This window comes from Hibiscus syriacus, unplaced genomic scaffold (genome assembly GCF_006381635.1).
Source record: "Hibiscus syriacus cultivar Baekdansim isolate YM2019G1 unplaced genomic scaffold, ASM638163v2 tig00110319_pilon, whole genome shotgun sequence".
Lineage (NCBI taxonomy): Eukaryota > Viridiplantae > Streptophyta > Magnoliopsida > Malvales > Malvaceae > Hibiscus > Hibiscus syriacus.
In genome coordinates, this window is record NW_024062678.1 from 643,320 (window position 1) to 669,689 (window position 26,370).

At 32.4% G+C, this 26,370-nt stretch overlaps 4 protein-coding genes across 4 annotated transcripts; all 4 read left to right on the forward strand.

Annotated features, from left to right (window-relative positions):
* Positions 1 to 1,760: 1,760 nt before the first annotated feature.
* Positions 1,761 to 16,662, forward strand: LOC120117151 (polygalacturonase-like). Its single transcript, XM_039137467.1, has 5 exons — positions 1,761 to 2,004; positions 10,571 to 11,087; positions 14,361 to 14,532; positions 16,396 to 16,475; positions 16,555 to 16,662. The coding sequence occupies exons 2-5, from the start codon at positions 10,602 to 10,604 to the stop codon at positions 16,660 to 16,662; spliced, it is 846 nt and encodes a 281-aa protein (XP_038993398.1). The 5' UTR covers positions 1,761 to 2,004; positions 10,571 to 10,601.
* A 332-nt stretch (positions 16,663 to 16,994) lies between these two features.
* Positions 16,995 to 19,862, forward strand: LOC120117152 (polygalacturonase-like). Its single transcript, XM_039137468.1, has 4 exons — positions 16,995 to 17,480; positions 17,560 to 17,731; positions 19,596 to 19,675; positions 19,755 to 19,862. The coding sequence occupies exons 1-4, from the start codon at positions 16,995 to 16,997 to the stop codon at positions 19,860 to 19,862; spliced, it is 846 nt and encodes a 281-aa protein (XP_038993399.1).
* A 332-nt stretch (positions 19,863 to 20,194) lies between these two features.
* On the forward strand, positions 20,195 to 23,061 carry LOC120117154 (polygalacturonase-like). The gene is made up of 4 exons (XM_039137469.1): positions 20,195 to 20,680; positions 20,759 to 20,930; positions 22,795 to 22,874; positions 22,954 to 23,061. The coding sequence occupies exons 1-4, from the start codon at positions 20,195 to 20,197 to the stop codon at positions 23,059 to 23,061; spliced, it is 846 nt and encodes a 281-aa protein (XP_038993400.1).
* A 332-nt stretch (positions 23,062 to 23,393) lies between these two features.
* LOC120117155 (polygalacturonase-like) lies at positions 23,394 to 26,262 on the forward strand. Its single transcript, XM_039137470.1, has 4 exons — positions 23,394 to 23,879; positions 23,958 to 24,129; positions 25,996 to 26,075; positions 26,155 to 26,262. The coding sequence occupies exons 1-4, from the start codon at positions 23,394 to 23,396 to the stop codon at positions 26,260 to 26,262; spliced, it is 846 nt and encodes a 281-aa protein (XP_038993401.1).
* Positions 26,263 to 26,370: the final 108 nt, after the last annotated feature.

Consider the following 26,370-nt stretch of genomic DNA (forward strand, 5'->3'; position numbering starts at 1 on the left):
TCCAAGGCACATCATTTACAGCATAACTCAATGCTAGAAGGGTTATCTGCCATCAAAATTGTTGAGTTCGATTCCATTCATCTCGATGACACATCAATCACACTACTTTCCGGTTGCAGTCGATATTTTCAAGTCGAGAAGAGGACCTGGGTTAACCGTGCCTTAGTGACAAGCAACCATTTTCAAACAAAAGCTATATGTCAATGAAGATTTCTGAGTTCGATTCCGATCCAAGGTCTTTAAACCGAGAAGAAGACCGAAGGGCAACGAGAAGCCACGTTCTGATTCAAATTCTGAACTACGGCTTCAATTTCATATCATTCCAAGATGAACTCGGCTTCACGACGGAGGAGTCATCCGTAACTCAATTCGACAGGGAGTTATTGAAACATCAGAGTCAATTTTCAACTCCACTGAACGAAAAGTGTGTCTTTTAATCTTTGCCCTATCCCCGTTACACGACTATGGGCAAAGAGGGGCAGCTGTCAACACACCTTTTCGTCCTACTAGAATTCAAACTCCTAAAGATAGGATAGAATTTTGCTAGGATTCAAAAAATAGGATAGAGTTCTACTATATTTAAATTCCTAAAGATAGGATCCACAAGCACTATAAATAGCCATTGTAACTCACCATTGTAACACACGATTTACACACAAAACACAGAGGAAAGCACGGAAAATACAAAGGCAAAGTTGTTGTAAACGATTCGAAAAGGAAATAAAAGGTAACATCTTTTTTTACATTGGTTCGTTCATTTCTCGCATGTGCACGTTATTTTTCTTGAGATTTGGTTCGAATAACCCAAAACGTGGGTTGCGCCGATGACTAAAAAGGGGTGGGATTTCGAAGTTTTGAACCTAAATCCACCCCCGAGGCGTGTTCATTTTTTTAAAATATTTAATTCTCCCCCCTAAATCATTTTTTTCCTACTTTATTATTCTTGTTATATATGCATATTACTTTCTATTAATTTTATTATATATGTATATGTTTTTTTTATTAGTGTTATTATATATATATATATATATATATATATATATATATATATATATATATATATATATATATATATTTCCTATTTTGCATGTATATATACGTATATTACTTTTGATTTTCTTTTTTTTATTATTATTATTTTACTTATATATATATGCTTTTACTTTTTTATATATTTTACTCATTTATTTATCTATTTTTATATTTATCCTATATTTTATGTTTTTATATTCTTTTACTTGTTTTATTTATTTATTTGCATTATCATTTTATTTTTATTTAGTTGTTTGCTATGCATATATTAGTGTTATTGTTTTTTATTTTATATATTCTATTCATTTTATATTTACTTTATTTCTTTCTTAATCTCCTTATTTTATTTGTTTTACTTTATTTATCATTTATTCATCTCTTCTAACCCATATTTTGACTTTTAAAGGGTATATTTGTAAATCCGTCAAAGGTAAGTAATTTTGGATCATTATTTTATCTTTTAATTTAACTTGTTATTTTTCTTAATTAAGACAACTGGAAATTACGTAGTACCGAAAGGGCGGTTCAAGGGTGCTAATCCTTCCTTGACCGTAACCGACTCCCGAGCCCGACATATTTCTGGTAAGACGCAGATCAGGTAAGAAATAGGGTATCCGATCAACCCATTTATTTTTAAATAAATGATCGGTGGCGACTCTAATCCACATTTTTCTAAGTCGAAGCCCAATTCCGGGAACCAACCGAAAGACGGTTACGACAGATTCCTGAAGGGACATATTTGTTAAGTCACGCAACGCTGGAAGGTCCTTGCAAGGCTCCTATTGAGCTTCAACTTGAGGGCAATGTAAAAGCACCAGCTGATCCTAAAACTTTCAAGGAGCCTATATGGGTTAGCTTCCTTCAGATTGAAAACTTCAAATTGTTCGGTGGAGGAGCTTTCGATGGACAAGGAACCAGTTCTTATAAGAGAGAAGGTTGCGAAAAACATGACTTCTGTAGTAACCTCCCCATCGTAAGGTTTCTTACCTTTCGCAAGAATTTGATATTTTTCTTAGTACTTATAACTAATACATATTTTTTCTCATGACTCTTTTAACTCCGAAATTAAACAGAATGTAAGGTTTGATTTTTTGACCAATGCAATGGTACAAGGTATAACTCTCAGAGATAGCAAATAGTTCCACGCTAATGTTTTGGGATGCAAAAACATTACTTTCGAACATGTCATTGTATCTGCACCTAAAGATAGCCCAAACACAGATGGGATTTACATCGGGAGATCAGATGGGGTTAAAATTATATACACGGATATCAAAACTGGTGATGATTGTATTTCAATTGGGGGTGGTGCTAAAAATCTAGACATCGTGGGAGTAACTTGTGGACCTGGACATGGCATCAGTATCGGTAGTCTTGGAAAGTTTGCAAAAGAAGAACCTGTTGAAGGAATTAAAGTGTCGAAGTGTACCTTGACTGATACTTCGAATGGTGTTAGAATCATGACTTGGGCAGGTGAATTTCCTGGAACATCATCAGATATGCATTTTGAGGATATCACCGTGAAGAATGTTAGTTGTCCCGTCCTGATTGACCAGAAATACTGCCCATGGAATAATTTCAAAATGGATGTATGTACATACTTGTAAAGAACCCAATATAATGAAAAGAGTTAATCAATAATCTGACAAGTACTTTGATCTTGTAGGCAGAATCGAATGTTAAACTAAGTAACATCAGCTTCAAGAACATTCATGGTACGGTTGCACTTCCAGAAGTTGTCAAACTCGTTTGCAGTGGTATTTTTCCATACGAAAATGTAGAACTCGCCGACATTGACATTACGTTTAGTGGACCGGATGGACCTGCAAAATCCGAATGTAAAAATGTTAAACCAAAAGTAACTGGAAAACAAAATCCGGTTGCATGTTCTACCCCCGTACCAGCAAACCCTACCCCTACGGTTTAAATGTTGGTTGGCAATAAAAAGAGTGAAAAGCAAAGTGAGTGTAACTCATGTACCTTTTCATTTTATATAACGCGTCCGTTTCATTTTAATCCCAAGTTATTCAGAAACTTCTATATTATATTCATTTTTAAATATATATATATATATATATATAATTTAATCGAAAAGAAACAAAACGTATATGGTAACATTTTAAGCATTTTGACTTATTTGTATTGGCATTATGTGCATCGCATGTGCATGTACACGCTATTTATTTTTATTTCAAGTAAACAGATTAAGCAATTGTCATCAAAGCTACATAAAAAAACACAAGGTGTCATTAATACCAAGGAGCTTTTCATAATGATAACTGAGGCTCTTCATCTTTTACTTGAAGGAGCTGTTCGCAAAGGATACATTGATGGTATTGAAAATATGGCACCAAATATAAGTATTTCACATTTGCAATTTGCGGATAATACGATATTGTTCAGTCATCCAGATCAAAGAAGTCTAGTCAATGTTAAGAGAATCCTTAAATGCTTTGAATTGGGTTTGGGTTTAAGCATTAATTTCAGGAAGTCGTGCTTAGCAGGGGTGAAGGTTGAAAAGGATAAACTAAAATAGCTAGCTCATTTGGGTGGTTGTTCTGTGTGCGCATTGTCGTTTAAATATTTGGGAATTCCGTTAGGTGCAGATCCCAGAAGAATTTTGACGTGGGAACCTATAATTGAAAAGTTTAAAGCTAAATTGGTGGGATGGAAAAGCAGGACGCTATGTTTTGTTGGGAGAGTGGTTTTCGTTAATTCAGTGTTTTCAATGTTGTCGTTGTATTATATGTCGATATTCCATGTTCAAAAAATGGTTGTATCAAAAATTGATAAGATTAGAAGAGGTTTTTTGTGGGGTTAATCTAAAGGCAAAGAATATGGCGTTACTCGCTAAGTGGGGTTAGAGATTTACAACTGAAAGAGGGGCATTATAGAGGTCAGTAATTAGTCACAAATATGGTTTAGGTGATCTCCCTTGGTTGGTTAGTCTTGGAGATAACAAGAAAGCTTCAATAACATGGAGAGTGATCATGAATAATTTATCTAGTGAAGGTACAACTAAATGGATGAGTGGAGAATCATTCTGGTGGGTAGTGGGTGATGGGAAATTAGCATTATTTTGGGAGGATGTGTGGTTTGGGGAAAGTTCTTTAAGATCAAGATATCCTCATATTTACATGTTAGCGTTGAAGAAATATATTACGGTGCGTGATATGATATCTACAGGTGAATGGAAAAATTTAGATACAACAGTTTTGTTCAAGCGAAAATTGCTTGTCAGGGAATTAACTATTGTTCAAATTATAAAACGTGATGTGGACGATGTGAGTTTTAATTCGTCTGTGACTGATCGGATTGTATGGGTGCATGAGACTGATGGTTTGTTTAAGGTTAAGAAATTGACCGAGCTGCTCCTCAGTGATGGGTATTTTGAAGATGAATGTTCGTTTTTTGACAAAATATGGAATCTAAAAGTCCCACCGAAGGTGAAATATTTCCTATGGATGCTTAAATTGAACAGAGTTCCAACTAAGGTATTTCTCTTTAATAGAGGGATTAAGTTATCCGATGTTCAACGCTTGTGCCCATGGTATGGAGATGCTGAAGAGGATGTGAATCATCTGTTTGTGTCTTGTATTTTTATGGCTTGTTTTTTGAATGCTTTCTGCAAGTGGTGGCATATTCTAGGCTTTAATTTGCAGACAGTGGATGAAATTTTTTAGTTTTGTTTTCAGTTTAGATGGTCAGAATCTATAGCCTTGGCTTGGTTTGTAAGCTTTGTAGCAGCGTTATGAAGCCTATGGTTGGCTAGGAATGATCTAGTTTTTAAGAGTAAAAGCACGAAACTCAAAGACCTACTGGTATATGTGAAGATGAGAGCTTATGCTTGGTGTAAGGCGTTGAAGGTTTTTAATGTTTTAGACGAGAAACGTTGGTGGGATTGGCCAGGGGAGTCAGCGGGTCTAAGTGTACAGCAAAGTCCCAAGTCTGTCTGGAAGCCGCTAGTGTCGGGCCAGATGAAGTTCAATGTGGATGGCTCAGCAACGAATAAGTCAGCAGGGTATGGGGGAGTCTTGAGGACTGCAGAAGGTTATGTAGTAGCAATGTTTTTTTGGGCCGGTAGCAGAGTTCAATTCAGATTTTGCGGAGCTTGTAGCTATCAAAACTGCATTAGACGTGTTTGTTGAATCTTGCTGGTGTGGGAAGACTGGTTTGATCGTTGAATTTGATTCAAAGGTAGTGCTGAACTGGATACAAAATGTCTCAGCTCGACCATGGAGGGGGGTAATTTTTCAGGGAATTGATGTTAATGCACTGAAGATATCCGAGTTGAAGTTTGCGTTCTCGCCTAGGAATACTAATAATATGGCAAATTACTTGGCAAATATGGACTCCAAGAGGAAAGTTTTGTTCAAGGCTAGCTGGTGATATGTAGAAAGGGAGTTATCCTAGTAGTTTTATTGTGTACCTGGTTTGAATGTTAATTTGATCGAAATGGAGGTTATTAGGATTTTGTCTAATGTTGGTTAGGGGTTGGGTATTATGGAGATTTTTTTTTCTTTGGTAAGGTGGGGTAGTTTTGGTTTAAGTTGTGCTTCATCTACATTTTGGGTAATTCATGTTATGAGCTTTGGTGTTTTTTCTCAATTTTGAGCACTCTTTTCCCCCATTTAGGATTAGGGGGTTTTTAATGAGGCTCAAGTTGGGGATATCCTATGAATTTTAATAAAAACTTCTGATTGCTGAGAAAAAAAATGTTGACTGGAAATAAAAAGAGAGAAAAACAAGGTGAATGTAGCTCATGTACCTTTTCATTTTATATAAACGCGTCCATTTCATTTTAGTCCCAAGTTATTCAGAAACTTCTATATTATATTATTTTTAAATATATATATATATATATATAATTTAAACGGAAAAAAAAACAAAACGTATGTGGTACATTTTAAGCATTTTGAATTATTTGTATTGGCATTATGTGCATCGCATGTGCATGTACACGCTATTTATTTTTATTTCAAATAAACAGATTAAGCAATCGTCATAAAAGCTACATAAAAAACACAAGGTGTCATTCATACCAAGGTTTACTTAATCAAACTTTTTATTAGATCCGTTTCAAAATTCCAATAAAATACTATTGTATGAAAGACGTCTTACTCTAACACTTACTTCGGGTGTGAGTAAGAGAATAATTTTTCTTGAAAATTTATTAAATTATTTTGAAGATTAACTTCCAAAAACTAAAAAATATATAGTTTTGAGCATTGAGATTAGAGTTTGGTTTACTTTACACGTGTATGCCAATAAAACAAAATTGCAGTTCGAGTACATTAAAATTTGTCAACTCGACTATTCATTTTTAAATTAAATGTCAAACTATTAATTCCATTTTTTAATATTTAAGTTTCTTAAAAACTAAATCTTATATTTTGAATATATTATCTAATTTTGAATAAAATATATTTTTTAAAATATCGGTTCTTGTTTACCAACTTTTTTAACTTCTAATGAAATTAGTTGTATTTTGACATCTATTTCTTCGTTTAGTTTCATAGAATTTTATAGTATTCAATTTTTGGGGCATTTTGTTAAAAATATTATTTTATAAAAGTTGTATGTGAAATGTATTATCATAAAATAAGTAGATAAATGTGTCGAGAAGTTTTTGTTTCTTTTACAGATTTGTAGAATTGATAACGTCGCTGCCTTAAAAATGTAAAAATCAATTATGTAGTATATATTTATTATGGAAAAGCTTTCAATATGTTGTAATTTCTTTTGTTCCTTCGTACATTTTAAATTTAGTCATTCTACTTTTACTTTTAGGAAATTAGGTAATTGTTCCAAACACATTGACAGTCACACACTGATCGGCCACTCTCATGGTGAGTTCACCTTTTTCACAGTCTATCAATATACGTCCAGTGGCTAGGAAATGTCTTCCCAGAATAATCGGTGCCTTGGCATCAACTTCGCAGTCCAAAATTAAGAAGTCAACTGGAAACACAAACTTATCCATCTGTATTATAACATCCTCGACTCTCCCTTCATGTTTAACATGGGATCTGTCGGTAAGTTGTAAAATAACCGAGGTGGGTCTTGCATCACCTATGCCAAGCTTCAAGAATATCGATTTCGGCATTAATTTGACACTTGAGCCAAGATCACATAGTGTCTTTCCAACAAAATTAGCTACAAGGAATTATGAAGCTGCCCGGATCATTTCGTTTTGGCAGCAACTTACTCAATGAAGAACAAAGTTCTGTTATCGTGGCAACAGTTTCTACTTTCCTCTTCTTGGTACAGATTTCCTTCAGAAATTTGGCATACATTGGCATATGTTCAATAGCTTCCAAGAGAGGTACATTGATATGGAGCTGATCAAGAATGCCCACGAACTTCTTGAACTGAACTTCATCACTATGCTTCTTCATTTTTGCGGGAAGGGTGGTGGAGGTCTCGCTTCCTTAACTGCAGTAGTAGGAATTGCTTTTGCCTTGGCATCAGAATATGGTGCCTTAGTTGAATCATCAGTAGAACCCTCATCCTTGTCCTTCTCAGTAATGGTATCATCTTGCAATTCAGCTTTACCACTTTCAGTAGTGGGAGTAGAGTCATCATGTTGTGGCGCATTAGCCTTGACTTGTTGATTGATTTATGTTCCACTCCTAAGAGTTAACACATTGCAATGCTCTTTTCCAGGCCCTTTAGTGACTTCAGTATCACATAGAAATCGCCCTTGCTGACGCTCTTACAATGCCGTAGCAATCTGACCAACTTGACCTTCCAAAGCTCTCAAAGACGAGCTATGGCTTTGAAGTAAGGCGCCTTGACTATGAAGTAAAGCTCCTTGATTTTTAATTGAAGTAGAATAGTCTTGCAGCATTGTCTTTATAGTAGATATGAAATCTTGAATTGTAGCTTCCAAGGAACTCATGTTTGCTGAAGTTGAAGCTCATTTGTTAACATTATGCCATAGCATAGTATTTTGGTAACCTTGAGGCTCATTATGAGTCTGCTGCCGAGTAGGTTGACTAGTATTGTGGGCTCCTTGATTTTCCCATGAGAAAATGGGGTGCTGATGCCATCCAGCATTATAAGTGTTAGAGTAAGGATTGTTGTTGCCTCGATTGTAATTGCCTACAAAGTTGATGGACTCATGATTGTTTGGGCATTTTCTCTCATGATGATTGCCTTGGAATAACAGACATGCCAAGCTAGTTGCTTTCACTTCCTTCACCTCATTAGAACGTTGTAAGTTTTTCAGTATATTGGTGATAGTTGAGAGTTGAGCAGACACTGAATCCTTGATATCTAACTCAAATGCTCCAGGTGATCTCCTCCCACTCCCAAGTCTTAAGGAAGGAAACTGATAATCGTTATTAGCAATTCTATCCAAGATAGCAAATGCCTTAGTAGGTGATTTATCTAGCAATGTCCATTTACCGAGGCATCCAAAAACATCCTCGTGGGTGCATTGAATCCATTATAGAACATGACTACTTGAGTCCAATCGTGAAAACCATGATTTGAACGCTTTCGAAGCAAACTCTTGTAACGATCCCAACACTCATGCATGGATTCGTCGTCGCCCTGGAGAAAAGATGATATGTCATTCCTTAGCTGTGTATTCATGTTCTGTGGGTTGTACCTCAATAAGAAACTCTTACAAAGATCAGCCCATGATTCCATCGAACCACCACTCAACCAATCCCTTGCTCGGTCACGCAATGAATACGGGAACAACTTTAACTTCAGAAAATCCTTATGTACTCCCTCTTATCGAAAAGAATCACAAACTTCTAGAAAATTGTGAATGTGCTGCCTGGCATCTTCATTTGGCATACAAACTGCCCAATGGAATTCAACATATTGAACATGACTGGTTTCAGCTCGAAATGTGCAGCTTGAATGTCGGGTGCCATAATCCCAGGATTCAGATCATCCAGCATCGGATTTAAGTGATCACGAATAACACGCGGCCTACTAGCAGGTTCAGCATTTCCTAATGTCGCGGCATTCTAATTTTCGTCATCCTGACCAATGCCTTGGTTTCTAATCTGATACATATTTCCTCTAGCACGTTGTGCTCGTCTCCTTTGTCTAAAGAATCTTTCAATCTCAGGTTCTATCGGTTCTAAAGGCTCTTCAGAATTTCTTCTAGGCATACACTAGATAAACTTGAAAATTAAAATAAAAAATATAAAGTAAACTATACACAAATAAAAATGCAAGACAAAATAAAATGCTCTGGCAAAACAAATAACTTCAGGCTGCCAATCCTCGGCAACGGTGCCAAAAACTTGTTGTGTGTTGTGAGTACTATAAAATATACGCAAATAATGTGCAAGTATACACAATCACTCAAGTAATACAGTGATGAGTGAGTATCGTCTCCATAGGGATTGGGTGAAATTACGAAAGTCTAACCAAAGCAAAGCACTAATCTATCTATGTATAGTTAGTCTTTATATATACAAATGTCACGGCAAAATGAAAATGTGTATGAAGGTGGATGTAGATGAATGGTCTGATAGTGTAGCAGATGGAAATGTAATGGCAAGATAAGATGTTTAGTGTTGAAAATGATGTAATGTCGAGGCAATGAAAGATGGTAAATAATAGTAAATAAAATGAAAAGAAAATAATCCTCATGTGACAAGCTTCCAATGGAATGAATGGTAGGGATTGATTTAAGGATGCTAAACTTATTTCTCAGGTATATCTAAGTTATCTAGTCTTTACTTGCTCGACAGGGCTTTCCTAAAATGTTTTCAAAGGAACCTAATAGAATAGGATGTCAAGGCATCTGCTCTCACTCAACGATGTTGGCCTGCCTACCCTATTGATAAAAACACCCTTTTTAGTCGTTGAAATCCTATCCTAGTATCTCCAGAGATCTAAGGTATTAGGTTGTAATATCCCTAGGCCAGTTCAAATCCCCTTGGAAATACTATAACCCATTGCTTATGAGGATCTTATCTTGCGGTTCTCTCAAATACTTTCAAGTATTTCTAGCTTAGGTTTCTCCCAAATACCTAAACTTCATCTAAGAAATGGACATTTCCATGCCTCTTACAAGCCTAGATGATTAAGCATTCATAAGAAAATCAAATAAAGAACCAAAATAAACTCAAATATATCATCAAAATAAAGTCTAAACATCCATTAAACCAACCACCACCAAATAAGTTAGTTCATGGTGGGGTTCGACAACTCCAACAACAATTTTGATTCCTGAAGGGACATATTTGTTAAGTCAAGCAACGCTGGAAGGTCCTTGAAAGGCTCCTATTGAGCTTCAACTTGAGGACAACGTAAAAGCACCAAGCCTTCAAGGAGCCTAAATGGGTTAGCTTCCATCATATTGAAGACTTCAAATTTTTCGGTGGATGAGCTTTCGATGGACAAGGAACCACTTCTTATAAGAGAGAAGGTTACGAAAAACACGACTTCTATAGTAACCTCCCCATCTTAAGGTGTCTTACCTTTCGCAAAAATTTGATATTTTTCTTAGTAGTTATAACTTATACATATTTTTTTCTCGTGACTCTTTTAACTCCGAAATTAAACATAATGTAAGGTTTGATTATTTGACCAATGCAATGGTACAAGCTATAACTCTCAGAGATAGAAAACAGTTCCACGCTAATGTTTTGGGATGTAAAAACATTACTTTCAAACATGTCACTGTATCTGCACCTAAAGATAGCCCAAACACAGATGGGATTGACATCGGGAGATCAGATGGAGTTAAAATTATAGACACGGATATCAAAACTGGTGATGATTGTATTTCAATTCGGGATGGTGCCAAAAATCTTGACATCACGGGAGTAACTTGTGGACCTGAACATGGAATCAGTATCGGTAGTCTTGGAAAGTTTGCAAACAAAGAACCTGTTGAAGGAATTAAAGTGTCGAAGTGTACCTTGACTGATACTTCGAATGGTGTTAGAATCAAGAGTTGGGCAAGTGAATTTCCTGGCACAGTATCAAATATGTATTTTGAGGATATCACCGTGAAGAATGTTAGTTTTCCGGTCCTGATTGACCAGAAATACTGCCCATGGAATAAATGCAAAATGGATGTATGTACATACTTGTAAAAAACCCAATATAAAGAAAAGAGTTAATCAATAATCCGACAAGTACTTTGATCTTGCAGGCAGAATCGAATTTTAAACTAAGCAACATCATCTTCAAGAACATTCATTGTACGGCTGCACTTCCAGAAGTTGTCAAACTCGTTTGCAGTGGAATTTTTCCATGCGAAAATGTAAAACTTGCCGACGTTGACATTACGTTTAGTGGACCGGATGGTCCTGCAAAATCCGAATGTAAAAATGTTAAACCAAAAGTTACTGGGAAACAAAATCCGGTTGCATGTTCTACCCCGTACTAGCAAACCCTACCCCTATAGTTTAAAAGTTGGCTGGCAATAAAAAGAGGGAAAAACAAAGTGAATGTAACTCATGTACCTTTTCATTTTATATAAACGAGTCCATTTCATTTTAATCCCAAGTTATTCAAAAACTATTATATTATATTTATTTGTAAATATATATATATATAATTTAATCGGAAAAAACAAGCAAAACGTATGTGGTAACATTTTAAGCATTTTGACTTATTTGTATTTGCATTAAGTGCATCGCATGTGTATATACACGCTATTTATTTTTATTTCAAGTAAACAGATTAAGCAATCGTTATCAAAGCTACATAAAAAAAAACAAGGTGTCATTCATACCAAGGTTTACTTAATTAAACTTTTTATTAGATCTGTTTCAAAATTCAAATAAAATATTTTTGTATGAAAGACGTCTTACTCTAACGCTTAATTCGGGTGTGAGTAAGAGAATAATTTTTCTTGAAAATTTATTAAATTACTTTGAAGATTAACTTCCAAAAACTAAGAAATATAGTTTCGAGCACTGGGATTAGAGTTTGTTTACTTTACACGTGCATGCTAATAAAACAAAATTGTGGTTCGAGTACATTAAAATTTGTTATCTCGACTATTCATTTTTAAATTAAATGTCAAACTATTAATTCCATTTTTTAATATTTAATTTTCTTAAACACTAAATCTTATATTTCGAATATATTATCTAATTTTGAATAAAATATATTTTTAAAAATATCGGTTCTTGTTTACCAACTTTTTTAATTTCTAATGAAATTAGTTGTATTTTGACATCTATTTCTTCGTTTAGTTTCATAGAATTTTATAGTATTCAATTTTTGGGGCATTTTATTAAAAATATTATTTTATAAAAGTTGTATGTAAAATGTCTTATCATAAAATAAGTAGATAAATGTGTCGAGAAGTTTTGTTTCTTTTACAGATTTGTAGAATTTATGACGCCGCTGCCTTAAAAATGTATATATCAATTATATAGTATATATTTATTATGGAAAAGGTTTCAATATGTTGTAATTTCTTTTGCACATTCGTACATTTTAAATTTAGTCATTCTACTTTTACTTTTAGGAAATTAGGTAATTATTCCAATTGGAATGTGTGGTTTGACGTATTAAAGTTTACTTCCCCTTCCCTGTGCTAATGTCAATTCCATGTAATCAAGTTTTAACATTTTGATTTAACACAATCACTAAGTCGATTGAAAATTTTAAAGCAAACAACTGTGTGAACTATTTTTCACTGTTCTTTTGTAGATGATTGAGTTTCAAAGTTTTTATGTGTACGAGATATACTTTAGAATTAGAAATTAGTTATATGAATACTAAACAATTATGTATTAGGAAAATGTCAAGTTAAGTTTTTTAGAAACTAAACATTATGCATGTTTACTGTTATATTGGATCGTGTCTCGATATAGTCCCAAAACACTTTTTAAGTAATATTGATAAAAATACTTTTACTTAATTTGCGTGATTGAATTTTTGAACAAACTAACCAAAAATTTATCCAGCCGAGCCAGGTGTATATAAAAACACAAGCTAATCATAGAAAGTAAAGTCTAGCCATACAATTTACACACGTTGGTTAAATTTGAAAAAGGTTTGGTTGAAAATTTTGGTTGGTTGTAGTTTGCCCAAACATCTCTATATATTTGAAAGTAAACAAAAGGAAAAACCATTCTACCTTTTAAGTGAAAATAAAATAAAAGATATGGCAATAAATTTTATTGTTGTTTGTATAGTGTCTATAATATTAAATTTATTCATTACAGCCATGCAAGCTCAAGTAGATGCTCTTGATTTCGTAGCTAAGTTTGGCGCAAAGGCTGACTTGACTATAGATTTCAGTAAGGTAAGCAAAATTATAGGTCACTTTAATACTCTAACGGTGAAAACATGTATAATTTCTTTATTAATCTATTTTGTTTTAGCCATTGTTGGATGCTTGAAAAGAAGCTTGTGGTTCAACATCTCCAACAACAATTTTAATTCCTGAAGGGACATATTTGTTAAGTCAAGCAACGTTGGAAGGTCCTTGAAAGGCTCCTATTGAGCTTCAACTTGAGGGCAACGTAAAAGCACCAACTAATCCAAAAGCTTTCAAGGAGCCTAAACGGGTTAGCTTCCTTCATATTGAAAACTTCAAATTGTTTGGTGGATGATCTTTCGACGGATAAGGAACCACTTCTTATAAGAGAGAAGGTTGCGAAAAACACGACTTTTGTAGTAACCTCCCCATCATAAGGTTTCTTACCTTTCTCAAGAATTTGATATTTTTCTTAGTACTTATAACTAATACATATTTTTTTCTCGTGACTCTTTTAACTCCGAAATTAAACATAATGTAAGGTTTGATTATTTGACCAATGCAATGGTACAAGCTATAACTCTCAGAGATAGAAAACAGTTCCACGCTAATGTTTTGGGATGTAAAAAAAAATTACTTTCGAACATGTCATTGTATATGCACCTAAAGATAGCCCAAACACAGATGGTATTCACATCGGGAGATCAGATGGAGTTAAAATTATAGACACGGATATCAAAACTGGTGATGATTTTATTTTAATTGGGGATGGTGCCAAAAATCTGGACATCACGGGAGTAACTTGTGGACCTGAACATGGAATCAGTATCGGTAGTCTTGGAAAGTTTGCAAACAATGAACCTGTTGAAGGAATTAAAGTGTCGAAGTGTACCTTGACTAATACTTCGAATGGTGTTAGAATCAAGACTTGGGCAAGTGAATTTCCTGGCACAGCATCAAATATGTATTTTGACGATATCACCGTGAAGAATGTTAGTTTTCCGGTCCTGATTGACCAGAAATACTACCCATGGAATAAATGCAAAATGGATGTATGTACATACTTGTAAAAAAACCCAATATAAAGAAAAGAGTTAATCAATAATCCGAAAGTACTTTGATCTTGCAGGCAGAATCGAATTTTAAACTAAGTAACATCAGCTTCAAGAACATTCATGGTACGGCTGCGCTTCCAGAAGTTGTCAAACTCGTTTGCAGTGGAATTTTTCCATTCGAAAATGTAAAACTTGCCGACGTTGACATTACGTTTAGTGGACCGGATAGTCCTACAAAATCCGAATGTAAAAATGTTAAACCAAAAGTTACTGGCAAACAAAATCCGGTTGCATGTTCTACCCCGTACTAGCAAACCCTACCCCTATGGTTTAAAAGTTGGATGGCAATAAAAAGAGGGAAAAAACAAAGTGAATGTAACTCATGTACCTTTTCATTTTATATAAACGACTCCATTTCATTTTAATCCCAAGTTATTCAGAAACTATTATATTATATTATATTTATTTTTAAATATATATATATAATTTAATCAGAAAAAGAAAACAAAATGTATGTGGTAACATTTTAAGCATTTTGACTTATTTGTATTTGCATTAAGTGCATCGCATGTGTATGTACACGCTATTTATTTTTATTTCAAGTAAACAGATTAAGCAATCGTTATCAAAGCTACATAAAAAAATAAGGTGACATTCATACCAAAGTTTACTTAATCAAACTTTTTATTAGATCCGTTTCAAAATTCCAATAAAATATTATTCTATGAAAGACGTCTTACTCTAACGCTTACTTCGGGTGTGTGTAAGAGAATAATTTTTCTTGAAAATTTATTAAATTACTTTGAAGATTAACTTCCAGAAACTAAGAAATATAGTTTCGAGCACTGAGATTAGAGTTTGGTTTACTTTACACGTGCATGCCAATAAAACAAAATTCTGGTTCGAGTACATTAAAATTTGTTATCTCGACTATTCATTTTTTAATTAAATGTCAAACTATTAATTCCATTTTTTAATATTTAATTTTCTTAAACACTAAATCTTATATTTCGAATATATTATCTAATTTTGAATAAAATATATTTTTAAAAATATCGGTTCTTGTTTACAAACTTTTTTAATTTCTAATGAAATTAGTTGTATTTTGACATCTATTTCTTCGTTTAGTTTCATAGAATTTTATAGTATTCAATTTTTGGGGCATTTTATTAAAAATATTATTTTATAAAAGTTGTATGTAAAATGTCTTATCATAAAATAAGTAGATAAATGTGTCGAGAAATTTTTGTTTCTTTTACAGATTTGTAGAATTTATGACTCCACTGCCTTAAAAATGTATAAATCAATTATGTAGTGTATATTTATTATGGAAAAGGTTTCAATATGTTGTAATTTCTTTTGCACCTTCGTACATTTTAAATTTAGTCATTCTACTTTTACTTTTAGGAAATTAGGTAATTATTCCAATTGGAATGTGTGGTTTGACGTATTAAAGTTTACTTCCCCTTCCCTGTGCTAATGTCAATTCCATGTAATCAAGTTTTAACATTTTGATTTAACACAATCACTAAGTCGATTGAAAATTTTAAAGCAAACAATTGTTTGAACTATTTTTCACGGTTCTTTTGTAGATGATTGAGTTTCAAAGCTTTTATGAGTACGTGATATACTTTAGAATTAGAAATTAGTTATATGAATACTAAACAATTATGTATTAGGAAAATGTCAAGTAAAGATTTTTAGAAACTAAACATTATGCATGTTTACTGTTATATTGAATCGTGTCTCGATATAGTCCCAAAACACTTTTTAAGTAATATTGATAAAAATACTTTTACTTAATTTGCATGATTCATGTTTTTGAACAAACTAACCAAAAATTTATCCAACCGAGCCAGGTATATATAAAAACACAAGCTAATCATAGAAAGTAAAGTCTAGCCATACAATTTACACACGTTGGTTAAATTTGAAAAAGGTTTGGTTGAAATTTTTGTTGGTTATAGTTTGCCCAAACATCTCTATATATTTGAAAGTAAACAAAAGGAAAAACCATTCTACCTTTAAGTGAAAATAAAATAAAGGATATGGCAATAAATTTTATTGTTTTTTGTATAGTGTCTATAATATTAAATTTATTCATTGCAGCCATGCAAGCTCAAGCAGCTGCTCTTGATGTCGTAGCTAAGTTTTGCGTAAAGGCTGACTTGAATACAGATTTCAGTAAGGTAAGCAAAATTATAGGTCACTTTAATACTCTAACGGTGAAAACATGTATAATTTCTTTATTAATCTATTTTGTTTTAGCCATTGTTGGATGCTTGGAAAGAAGCTTGTGGTTCAACAACTCCAACAACAATTTTGATTCCTGAAGGGACATATTTGTTAAGTCAATCAACGCTGGAAGGTCCTTGAAAGGCTCCTATTGAGCTTCAACTTGAGGGCAACGTAAAAGCACCAGCTGATCCTAAAGCTTTCAAGGAGCCTAAATGGGTTAGCTTCCTTTATATTGAAAACGTCAAATTGTTCGGTGGATGAGTATTCGATGGATAAGGAACCACTTCTTATAAGAGTGAAGGTTGCAAAAAACACGACTTCTGTAGTAACCTCCCCATCATAAGGTTTCTTACCTTTCGCAAGAATTTGATATTTTTCTTAATAGTTATAACTAATACATATTTTTTTCTCGTGACTCTTTTAACTCCTAAATTGAACATAATGTAAGGTTTGATTATTTTACCAATGCAATGGTACAACCTATAACTCTCAAAGATAGAAAACAGTTCCTCGCTAATGTTTTGGGATGTAAAAACATTACTTTCGAACATGTCACTGTATCTGCACCTAAAGATAGCCCAAACACAGATGGGATTGACATCATGAGATCAGATGGAGTTAAAATTATAGACACGGATATCAAAACTGGAGATGATTGTATTTTAATTGGGGATGGTGCCAAAAATATGGACATCACGGGAGTAACTTATGGACCTGGACATGGAATCAGTATCGGTAGTCTTGGAAAGTTTTCAAACAATGAACCTGTTGAAGGAATTAAAGTGTCGAAGTGTACCTTGACTGATACTTCGAATGGTGTTATAATCAAGACTTGGGCAAGTGAATTTCCTGGTATAGCATCAAATATGTATTTTGAGGATATCATTGTGAAGAATGTTAGTTTTCCCGTCCTGATTGACCAGAAATACTGCCCATGGAATAAATGCAAAATGGATGTATGTACATACTTGTAAAAAAACCCAATACAAAGAAAAAGAGTTAATCAATAATCCGACAAGTACTTTGATCTAGCAGGCAGAATCGAATTTTAAACTAAGCAACATCAGCTTCAAGAACATTCATGGTACGGCTGAGCCTCCAGAAATTGTCAAACTCGTTTGCAGTGGAATTTTTCCATGCAAAAATGTAAAACTTGTCGACGTTGACATTACGTTTAGTGGACCGGATGGTCCTGCAAAATCTGAATGTAAAAATGTTAAACAAAAAGTTACTGGCAAATAAAATCCGGTTGCATATTCTACCCCGTACCAGCAAACCCTACCCCTATGGTTTAAAAGTTGGCTGGCAACAAAAAGTGGGAAAAAACAAAGTGAATGTAACTCATGTACCTTTTCATTTTATATAAATGCGTCCATTTCATTTTAATCCCAAGTTATTCAGAAACTATTATATTATATTTATTTTTAAATATATATATATATATAATTTAATCGGAAAAAAAAAAGCAAAACGTATGTGGTAACATTTTAAGCATTTTGACTTATTTGTATTTGCATTAAGTGCATCACATGTGTATGTACACGCTATTTTTTTTTTATTTCAAGTAAACAGATTAAGCAATCGTTATCAAAGCTACATAAAAAAACAAGGTGTCATTCATACCAAGGTTTACTTAATCAAACTTTTTATTAGATCCGTTTCAAAATTCCAATAAAATATTATTGTATGAAAGACGTCTTACTCTAATGCTTACTTCGGGTGTGAGTAAGAGAATATTTTTTCTTGAAAATTTATTAAATTACTTTGAAGATTAACTTCCAAGAACTAAGAAATATAGTTTCGGGCACTGAGATTAGAGTTTGGTTTACTTTACACGTGCATGCCAATAAAACAAAATTGTGGTTCGAGTACATTAAAATTTGTTATCTCGACTATTCATTTTTAAATTAAATGTCAAACTATTAATTCCATTTTTTAATATTTAATTTTCTTAAACACTAAATCTTATATTTCGAATATATTATCTAATTTTGAATAAAATATATTTTTAAAAATATCGGTTCTTGTTTACAAACTTTTTTAATTTCTAATGAAATTAGTTGTATTTTGACATCTATTTCTTCGTTTAGTTTCATAGAATTTTATAGTATTCAATTTTTGGGGCATTTTATTAAAAATATTATTTTATAAAAGTTGTATGTAAAATGTCTTATCATAAAATAAGTAGATAAATGTGTCGAGAAATTTTTGTTTCTTTTACAGATTTGTAGAATTTATGACGCCACTGCCTTAAAAATGTATAAATCAATTATGTAGTATATATTTATTATGGAAAAGGTTTCAGTATGTTGTAATTTCTTTTGCACCTTCGTACATTTTAAATTTAGTCATTCTACTTTTACTTTTAGGAAATTAGGTAATTATTCCAATTGGAATGTGTGGTTTGACGTATTAAAGTTTACTTCCCCTTCCCTGTGCTAATGTCAATTCCATGTAATCAAGTTTTAACATTTTGATTTAACACAATCACCAAGTCGATTGAAAATTTTAAAGCAAACAATTGTTTGAACTATTTTTCACGGTTCTTTTGTAGATGATTGAGTTTCAAAGCTTTTATGAGTACGTGATATACTTTAGAATTAGAAATTAGTTATATGAATACTAAACAATTATGTATTAGGAAAATGTCAAGTAAAGTTTTTTAGAAACTAAACATTATGCATGTTTACTGTTATATTGAATCGTGTCTCGATATAGTCCCAAAACACTTTTTAAGTAATATTGATAAAAATACTTTTACTTAATTTGCATGATTCATGTTTTTGAACAAACTAACCAAAAATTTATCCAACCGAGCCAGGTATATATAAAAACACAAGCTAATCATAGAAAGTAAAGTCTAGCCATACAATTTACACACGTTGGTTAAATTTGAAAAAGGTTTGGTTGAAATTTTTGTTGGTTATAGTTTGCCCAAACATCTCTATATATTTGAAAGTAAACAAAAGGAAAAACCATTCTACCTTTAAGTGAAAATAAAATAAAGGATATGGCAATAAATTTTATTGTTTTTTGTATAGTGTCTATAATATTAAATTTATTCATTGCAGCCATGCAAGCTCAAGCAGCTGCTCTTGATGTCGTAGCTAAGTTTTGCGTAAAGGCTGACTTGAATACAGATTTCAGTAAGGTAAGCAAAATTATAGGTCACTTTAATACTCTAACGGTGAAAACATGTATAATTTCTTTATTAATCTATTTTGTTTTAGCCATTGTTGGATGCTTGGAAAGAAGCTTGTGGTTCAACAACTCCAACAACAATTTTGATTCCTGAAGGGACATATTTGTTAAGTCAATCAACGCTGGAAGGTCCTTGAAAGGCTCCTATTGAGCTTCAACTTGAGGGCAACGTAAAAGCACCAGCTGATCCTAAAGCTTTCAAGGAGCCTAAATGGGTTAGCTTCCTTTATATTGAAAACGTCAAATTGTTCGGTGGATGAGTATTCGATGGATAAGGAACCACTTCTTATAAGAGTGAAGGTTGCGAAAAACACGACTTCTGTAGTAACCTCCCCATCATAAGGTTTCTTACCTTTCGCAAGAATTTGATATTTTTCTTAATAGTTATAACTAATACATATTTTTTTCTCGTGACTCTTTTAACTCCTAAATTGAACATAATGTAAGGTTTGATTATTTTACCAATGCAATGGTACAACCTATAACTCTCAAAGATAGAAAACAGTTCCTCGCTAATGTTTTGGGATGTAAAAACATTACTTTCGAACATGTCACTGTATCTGCACCTAAAGATAGCCCAAACACAGATGGGATTGACATCATGAGATCAGATGGAGTTAAAATTATAGACACGGATATCAAAACTGGAGATGATTGTATTTTAATTGGGGATGGTGCCAAAAATATGGACATCACGGGAGTAACTTATGGACCTGGACATGGAATCAGTATCGGTAGTCTTGGAAAGTTTTCAAACAATGAACCTGTTGAAGGAATTAAAGTGTCGAAGTGTACCTTGACTGATACTTCGAATGGTGTTATAATCAAGACTTGGGCAAGTGAATTTCCTGGTATAGCATCAAATATGTATTTTGAGGATATCATTGTGAAGAATGTTAGTTTTCCCGTCCTGATTGACCAGAAATACTGCCCATGGAATAAATGCAAAATGGATGTATGTACATACTTGTAAAAAAACCCAATACAAAGAAAAGAGTTAATCAATAATCCGACAAGTACTTTGATCTAGCAGGCAGAATCGAATTTTAAACTAAGCAACATCAGCTTCAAGAACATTCATGGTACGGCTGAGCCTCCAGAAATTGTCAAACTCGTTTGCAGTGGAATTTTTCCATGCAAAAATGTAAAACTTGTCGACGTTGACATTACGTTTAGTGGACCGGATGGTCCTGCAAAATCTGAATGTAAAAATGTTAAACAAAAAGTTACTGGCAAATAAAATCCGGTTGCATATTCTACCCCGTACCAGCAAACCCTACCCCTATGGTTTAAAAGTTGGCTGGCAACAAAAAGTGGGAAAAAACAAAGTGAATGTAACTCATGTACCTTTTCATTTTATATAAATGCGTCCATTTCATTTTAATCCCAAGTTATTCAGAAACTATTATATTATATTTATTTTTAAATATATATATATATATAATTTAATCGGAAAAAAAAAAGCAAAACGTATGTGGTAACATTTTAAGCATTTTGACTTATTTGTATTTGCATTAAGTGCATCACATGTGTATGTACACGCTATTTTTTTTTTATTTCAAGTAAACAGATTAAGCAATCGTTATCAAAGCTACATAAAAAAACAAGGTGTCATTCATACCAAGGTTTACTTAATCAAACTTTTTATTAGATCCGTTTCAAAATTCCAATAAAATATTATTGTATGAAAGACGTCTTACTCTAATGCTTACTTCGGGTGTGAGTAAGAGAATATTTTTTCTTGAAAATTTATTAAATTACTTTGAAGATTAACTTCCAAGAACTAAGAAATATAGTTTCGGGCACTGAGATTAGAGTTTGGTTTACTTTACACGTGCATGCCAATAAAACAAAATTGTGGTTCGAGTACATTAAAATTTGTTATCTCGACTATTCATTTTTAAATTAAATGTCAAACTATTAATTCCATTTTTTAATATTTAATTTTCTTAAACACTAAATCTTATATTTCGAATATATTATCTAATTTTGAATAAAATATATTTTTAAAAATATCGGTTCTTGTTTACAAACTTTTTTAATTTCTAATGAAATTAGTTGTATTTTGACATCTATTTCTTCGTTTAGTTTCATAGAATTTTATAGTATTCAATTTTTGGGGCATTTTATTAAAAATATTATTTTATAAAAGTTGTATGTAAAATGTCTTATCATAAAATAAGTAGATAAATGTGTCGAGAAATTTTTGTTTCTTTTACAGATTTGTAGAATTTATGACGCCACTGCCTTAAAAATGTATAAATCAATTATGTAGTATATATTTATTATGGAAAAGGTTTCAGTATGTTGTAATTTCTTTTGCACCTTCGTACATTTTAAATTTAGTCATTCTACTTTTACTTTTAGGAAATTAGGTAATTATTCCAATTGGAATGTGTGGTTTGACGTATTAAAGTTTACTTCCCCTTCCCTGTGCTAATGTCAATTCCATGTAATCAAGTTTTAACATTTTGATTTAACACAATCACCAAGTCGATTGAAAATTTTAAAGCAAACAATTGTTTGAACTATTTTTCACGGTTCTTTTGTAGATGATTGAGTTTCAAAGCTTTTATGAGTACATGATATACTTTAGAATTAGAAATTAGTTATATGAATACTAAACAATTATGTATTAGGAAAATGTCAAGTAAAGTTTTTTAGAAACTAAACATTATGCATGTTTACTGTTATATTGAATCGTGTCTCGATATAGTCCCAAAACACTTTTTAAGTAATATTGATAAAAATACTTTTACTTAATTTGCATGATTCAAGTTTTTGAACAAACTAACCAAAAATTTATCCAACCGAGTCAGGTATATATAAAAACACAAGCTAATCATAGAAAGTAAAGTCTAGCCATACAATTTACACACGTTGGTTAAATTTGAAAAAGGTTTGGTTGAAATTTTTGTTGGTTGTAGTTTGCCGAAACATCTCTATATATTTGAAAGTAAACAAAAGGAAAAACCATTCTACCTTTAAGTGAAAATAAAATAAAGGATATGGCAATAAATTTTATTGTTTTTTGTATAGTGTCTATAATATTAAATTTATTCATTGCAGCCATGCAAGCTCAAGCAGCTGCTCTTGATGTCGTAGCTAAGTTTTGCGTAAAGGCTGACTTGAATACAGATTTCAGTAAGGTAAGCAAAATTATAGGTCACTTTAATACTCTAACGGTGAAAACATGTATAATTTCTTTATTAATCTATTTTGTTTTAGCCATTGTTGGATGCTTGGAAAGAAGCTTGTGGTTCAACAACTCCAACAACAATTTTGATTCCTGAAGGGACATATTTGTTAAGTCAAGCAACGCTGGAAGGTCCTTGAAAGGCTCCTATTGAGCTTCAACTTGAGGGCAACGTAAAAGCACCAGCTGATCCTAAAGCTTTCAAGGAGCCTAAATGGGTTAGCTTCCTTCATATTGAAAACGTCAAATTGTTCGGTGGATGAGTATTCGATGGATAAGGAACCACTTCTTATAAGAGTGAAGGTTGCGAAAAACACGACTTCTGTAGTAACCTCCCCATCATAAGGTTTCTTACCTTTCGCAAGAATTTGATATTTTTCTTAGTAGTTATAACTAATACATATTTTTTTCTCGTGACTCTTTTAACTCCTAAATTAAACATAATGTAAGGTTTGATTATTTGACCAATGCAATGGTACAACCTATAACTCTCAGAGATAGAAAACAGTTCCACGCTAATGTTTTGGGATGTAAAAGCATTACTTTCGAACATGTCACTGTATCTGCACCTAAAGTTAGCACAAACACAGATGGGATTGACATCATGAGATCAGATGGAGTTAAAATTATAGACACGGATATCAAAACTGTATATGATTGTATTTTAATTGGGGATGGTGCCAAAAATATGGACATCACGGGAGTAACTTCTGGACCTGGACATGGAATCAGTATCGGTAGTCTTGGAAAGTTTTCAAACAATGAACCTGTTGAAGGAATTAAAGTGTCGAAGTGTACCTTGACTGATACTTCGAATGGTGTTAGAATCAAGACTTGGGCAAGTGAATTTCCTGGTATAGCATCAAATATGTATTTTGAGGATATCATTGTGAAGAATGTTAGTTTTCCCGTCCTGATTGACCAGAAATATTGCCCATGGAATAAATGCAAAATGGATGTATGTACATACTTGTAAAAAAACCCAATACAAAGAAAAGAGTTAATCAATAATCCGACAAGTACTTTGATCTAACAGGCAGAATCGAATTTTAAACTAAGCAACATCAGCTTCAAGAACATTCATGGTACGGCTGAGCCTCCAGAAGTTGTCAAACTCGTTTGCAGTGGAATTTTTCCATGCAAAAATGTAAAACTTGTCGACGTTGACATTATGTTTAGTGGACCGGATGGTCCTGCAAAATCCGAATGTAAAAATGTTAAACAAAAAGTTACTGGCAAATAAAATCCGGTTGCATGTTCTACCCCGTACCAGCAAACCCTACCCCTATGGTTTAAAAGTTGGCTGGCAACAAAAAGTGGGAAAAAACAAAGTGAATGTAACTCATGTACCTTTTCATTTTATATAAATGCGTCCATTTCATTTTAATCCCAAGTTATTCAGAAACTATTATATTATATTTATTTTTAAATATATATATATATATATAATTTAATCGAAAAAAAAAAGCAAAACGTATGTGGTAACATTTTAAGCATTTTGACTTATTTGTATTTGCATTAAGTGCATCACATGTGTATGTACACGCTATTTTTTTTTTATTTCAAGTAAACAGATTAAGCAATCGTTATCAAAGCTACATAAAAAAACAAGGTGTCATTCATACCAAGGTTTACTTAATCAAACTTTTTATTAGATCCGTTTCAAAATTCCAATAAAATATTATTGTATGAAAGACGTCTTACTCTAACGCTTACTTCGGTTGTGAGTAAGAGAATATTTTTTCTTGAAAATTTATTAAATTACTTTGAAGATTAACTTCCAAGAACTAAGAAATATAGTTTCGGGCACTGAGATTAGAGTTTGGTTTACTTTACACGTGCATGCCAATAAAACAAAATTGTGGTTCGAGTACATTAAAATTTGTTATCTCGACTATTCATTTTTAAATTAAATGTCAAACTATTAATTCCATTTTTTAATATTTAATTTTCTTAAACACTAAATCTTATATTTCGAATATATTATCTAATTTTGAATAAAATATATTTTTTAAAATATCGGTTCTTGTTTACCAACTTTTTTAATTTCTAATGAAATTAGTTGTATTTTGACATCTATTTCTTCGTTTAGTTTCATAGAATTTTATAGTATTCAATTTTTTGGGCATTTTATTAAAAATATTATTTTATAAAAGTTGTATGTAAAATGTCTTATCATAAAATAAGTAGATAAATGTGTCGAGAAGTTTTTGTTTATTTTACAGATTTGTAGAATTGATGATGCCGCTGCCTTAAAAATGTATAAATCAATTATGTAGTATATATTTATTATGGAAAAGGTTTCAATATGTTGTAATTTCTTTTGCACCTTCGTGCATTTTAAATTTAGTCATTCTACTTTTACTTTTAGGAAATTAGGTAATTATTCCAATTGGAATGTGTGGTTTGACGTATTAAAGTTTACTTCCCCTTCCCTGTGCTAATGTCAATTCCATGTAATCAAGTTTTAACATTTTGATTTAACACAATCACTAAGTCGATTGAAAATTTTAAAGCAAACAACTGTGTGAACTATTTTTCACGGTTCTTTTGTAGATGATTGAGTTTCAAAGTTTTTATGAGTACGAGATATACTTTAGAATTAGAAATTAGTTATATGAATACTAAACAATTATGTATTAGGAAAATGTCAAGTTAAGTTTTTTAGAAACTAAACATTATGCATGTGTACTGTTATATTGGATTGTGTCTCGATATAGTCCCAAAACACGTTTTAAGTAATATTGATAAAAATACTTTTACTTAATTTGCATGATTCAAGTTTTTGAACAAACTAACCAAAAATTTATCCAGTTGAGCCAGGTGTATATAAAAACACAAGCTAATCATAGAAAGTAAAGTCTAGCCATACAATTTACACACGTTGGTTAAATTTGAAAAAGGTTTGGTTGAAAATTTTGGTTGGTTGTAGTTTGCCCAAACAACTCTATATATTTGAAAGTAAACAAAAGGAAAAACCATTCTATCTTTAAGTGAAAATAAAATAAAGGATATGGCAATAAATTTTATTGTTGTTTGCATAGTGTCTATAATATTAAATTTATTCATTGTAGCCATGCAAGCTCAAGCAGCTGCTCTTGATGTCATATCTAAGTTTGGCGGAAAGGCTGACTTGAATACAGATTTTAGTAGGGTAAGCAAAATTATAGCTCACTTTAATATTGTAACGGTGAAAACATGTATAATTTCTTTATTAATCTATTTTGTTTTAGTCATTGTTGGATGCTTGGAAAGAAGCTTGTGGTTCAACAACTCCATCAACAATTTTGATTCCTGAAGGGACATATTTGTTAAGTCAAGCAACGCTGGAAGGTCCTTGAAAGGCTCCTATTGAGCTTCAACTTGAGGGCAATGTAAAAGCACCAGCTGATCCTAAAGCTTTCAAGGAGCCTAAATGGGTTAGCTTCTTTCATATTGAAAACATCAAA

Excerpts from the sequence above, each read along its gene's own strand:
- LOC120117152 (XM_039137468.1), top strand. The coding sequence starts at position 16,995 with ATGGTACAACCTATAACTCTCAAAGATAGAAAACAGTTCCTCGCTAAT. Across the intron at positions 17,481-17,559 it reads GGAATAAATGCAAAATGGAT|GCAGAATCGAATTTTAAACT; the intron begins GTATGTACATAC and ends TTGATCTAGCAG. Across the intron at positions 19,676-19,754 it reads TGAATACAGATTTCAGTAAG|CCATTGTTGGATGCTTGGAA; the intron begins GTAAGCAAAATT and ends ATTTTGTTTTAG.
- LOC120117151 (XM_039137467.1), top strand. The coding sequence starts at position 10,602 with ATGGTACAAGCTATAACTCTCAGAGATAGAAAACAGTTCCACGCTAAT. Across the intron at positions 14,533-16,395 it reads TAGTCCTACAAAATCCGAAT|CCATGCAAGCTCAAGCAGCT; the intron begins GTAAAAATGTTA and ends TATTCATTGCAG. Across the intron at positions 16,476-16,554 it reads TGAATACAGATTTCAGTAAG|CCATTGTTGGATGCTTGGAA; the intron begins GTAAGCAAAATT and ends ATTTTGTTTTAG.
- LOC120117154 (XM_039137469.1), top strand. The coding sequence starts at position 20,195 with ATGGTACAACCTATAACTCTCAAAGATAGAAAACAGTTCCTCGCTAAT. Across the intron at positions 20,681-20,758 it reads GGAATAAATGCAAAATGGAT|GCAGAATCGAATTTTAAACT; the intron begins GTATGTACATAC and ends TTGATCTAGCAG. Across the intron at positions 22,875-22,953 it reads TGAATACAGATTTCAGTAAG|CCATTGTTGGATGCTTGGAA; the intron begins GTAAGCAAAATT and ends ATTTTGTTTTAG.
- LOC120117155 (XM_039137470.1), top strand. The coding sequence starts at position 23,394 with ATGGTACAACCTATAACTCTCAGAGATAGAAAACAGTTCCACGCTAAT. Across the intron at positions 24,130-25,995 it reads TGGTCCTGCAAAATCCGAAT|CCATGCAAGCTCAAGCAGCT; the intron begins GTAAAAATGTTA and ends TATTCATTGTAG. Across the intron at positions 26,076-26,154 it reads TGAATACAGATTTTAGTAGG|TCATTGTTGGATGCTTGGAA; the intron begins GTAAGCAAAATT and ends ATTTTGTTTTAG.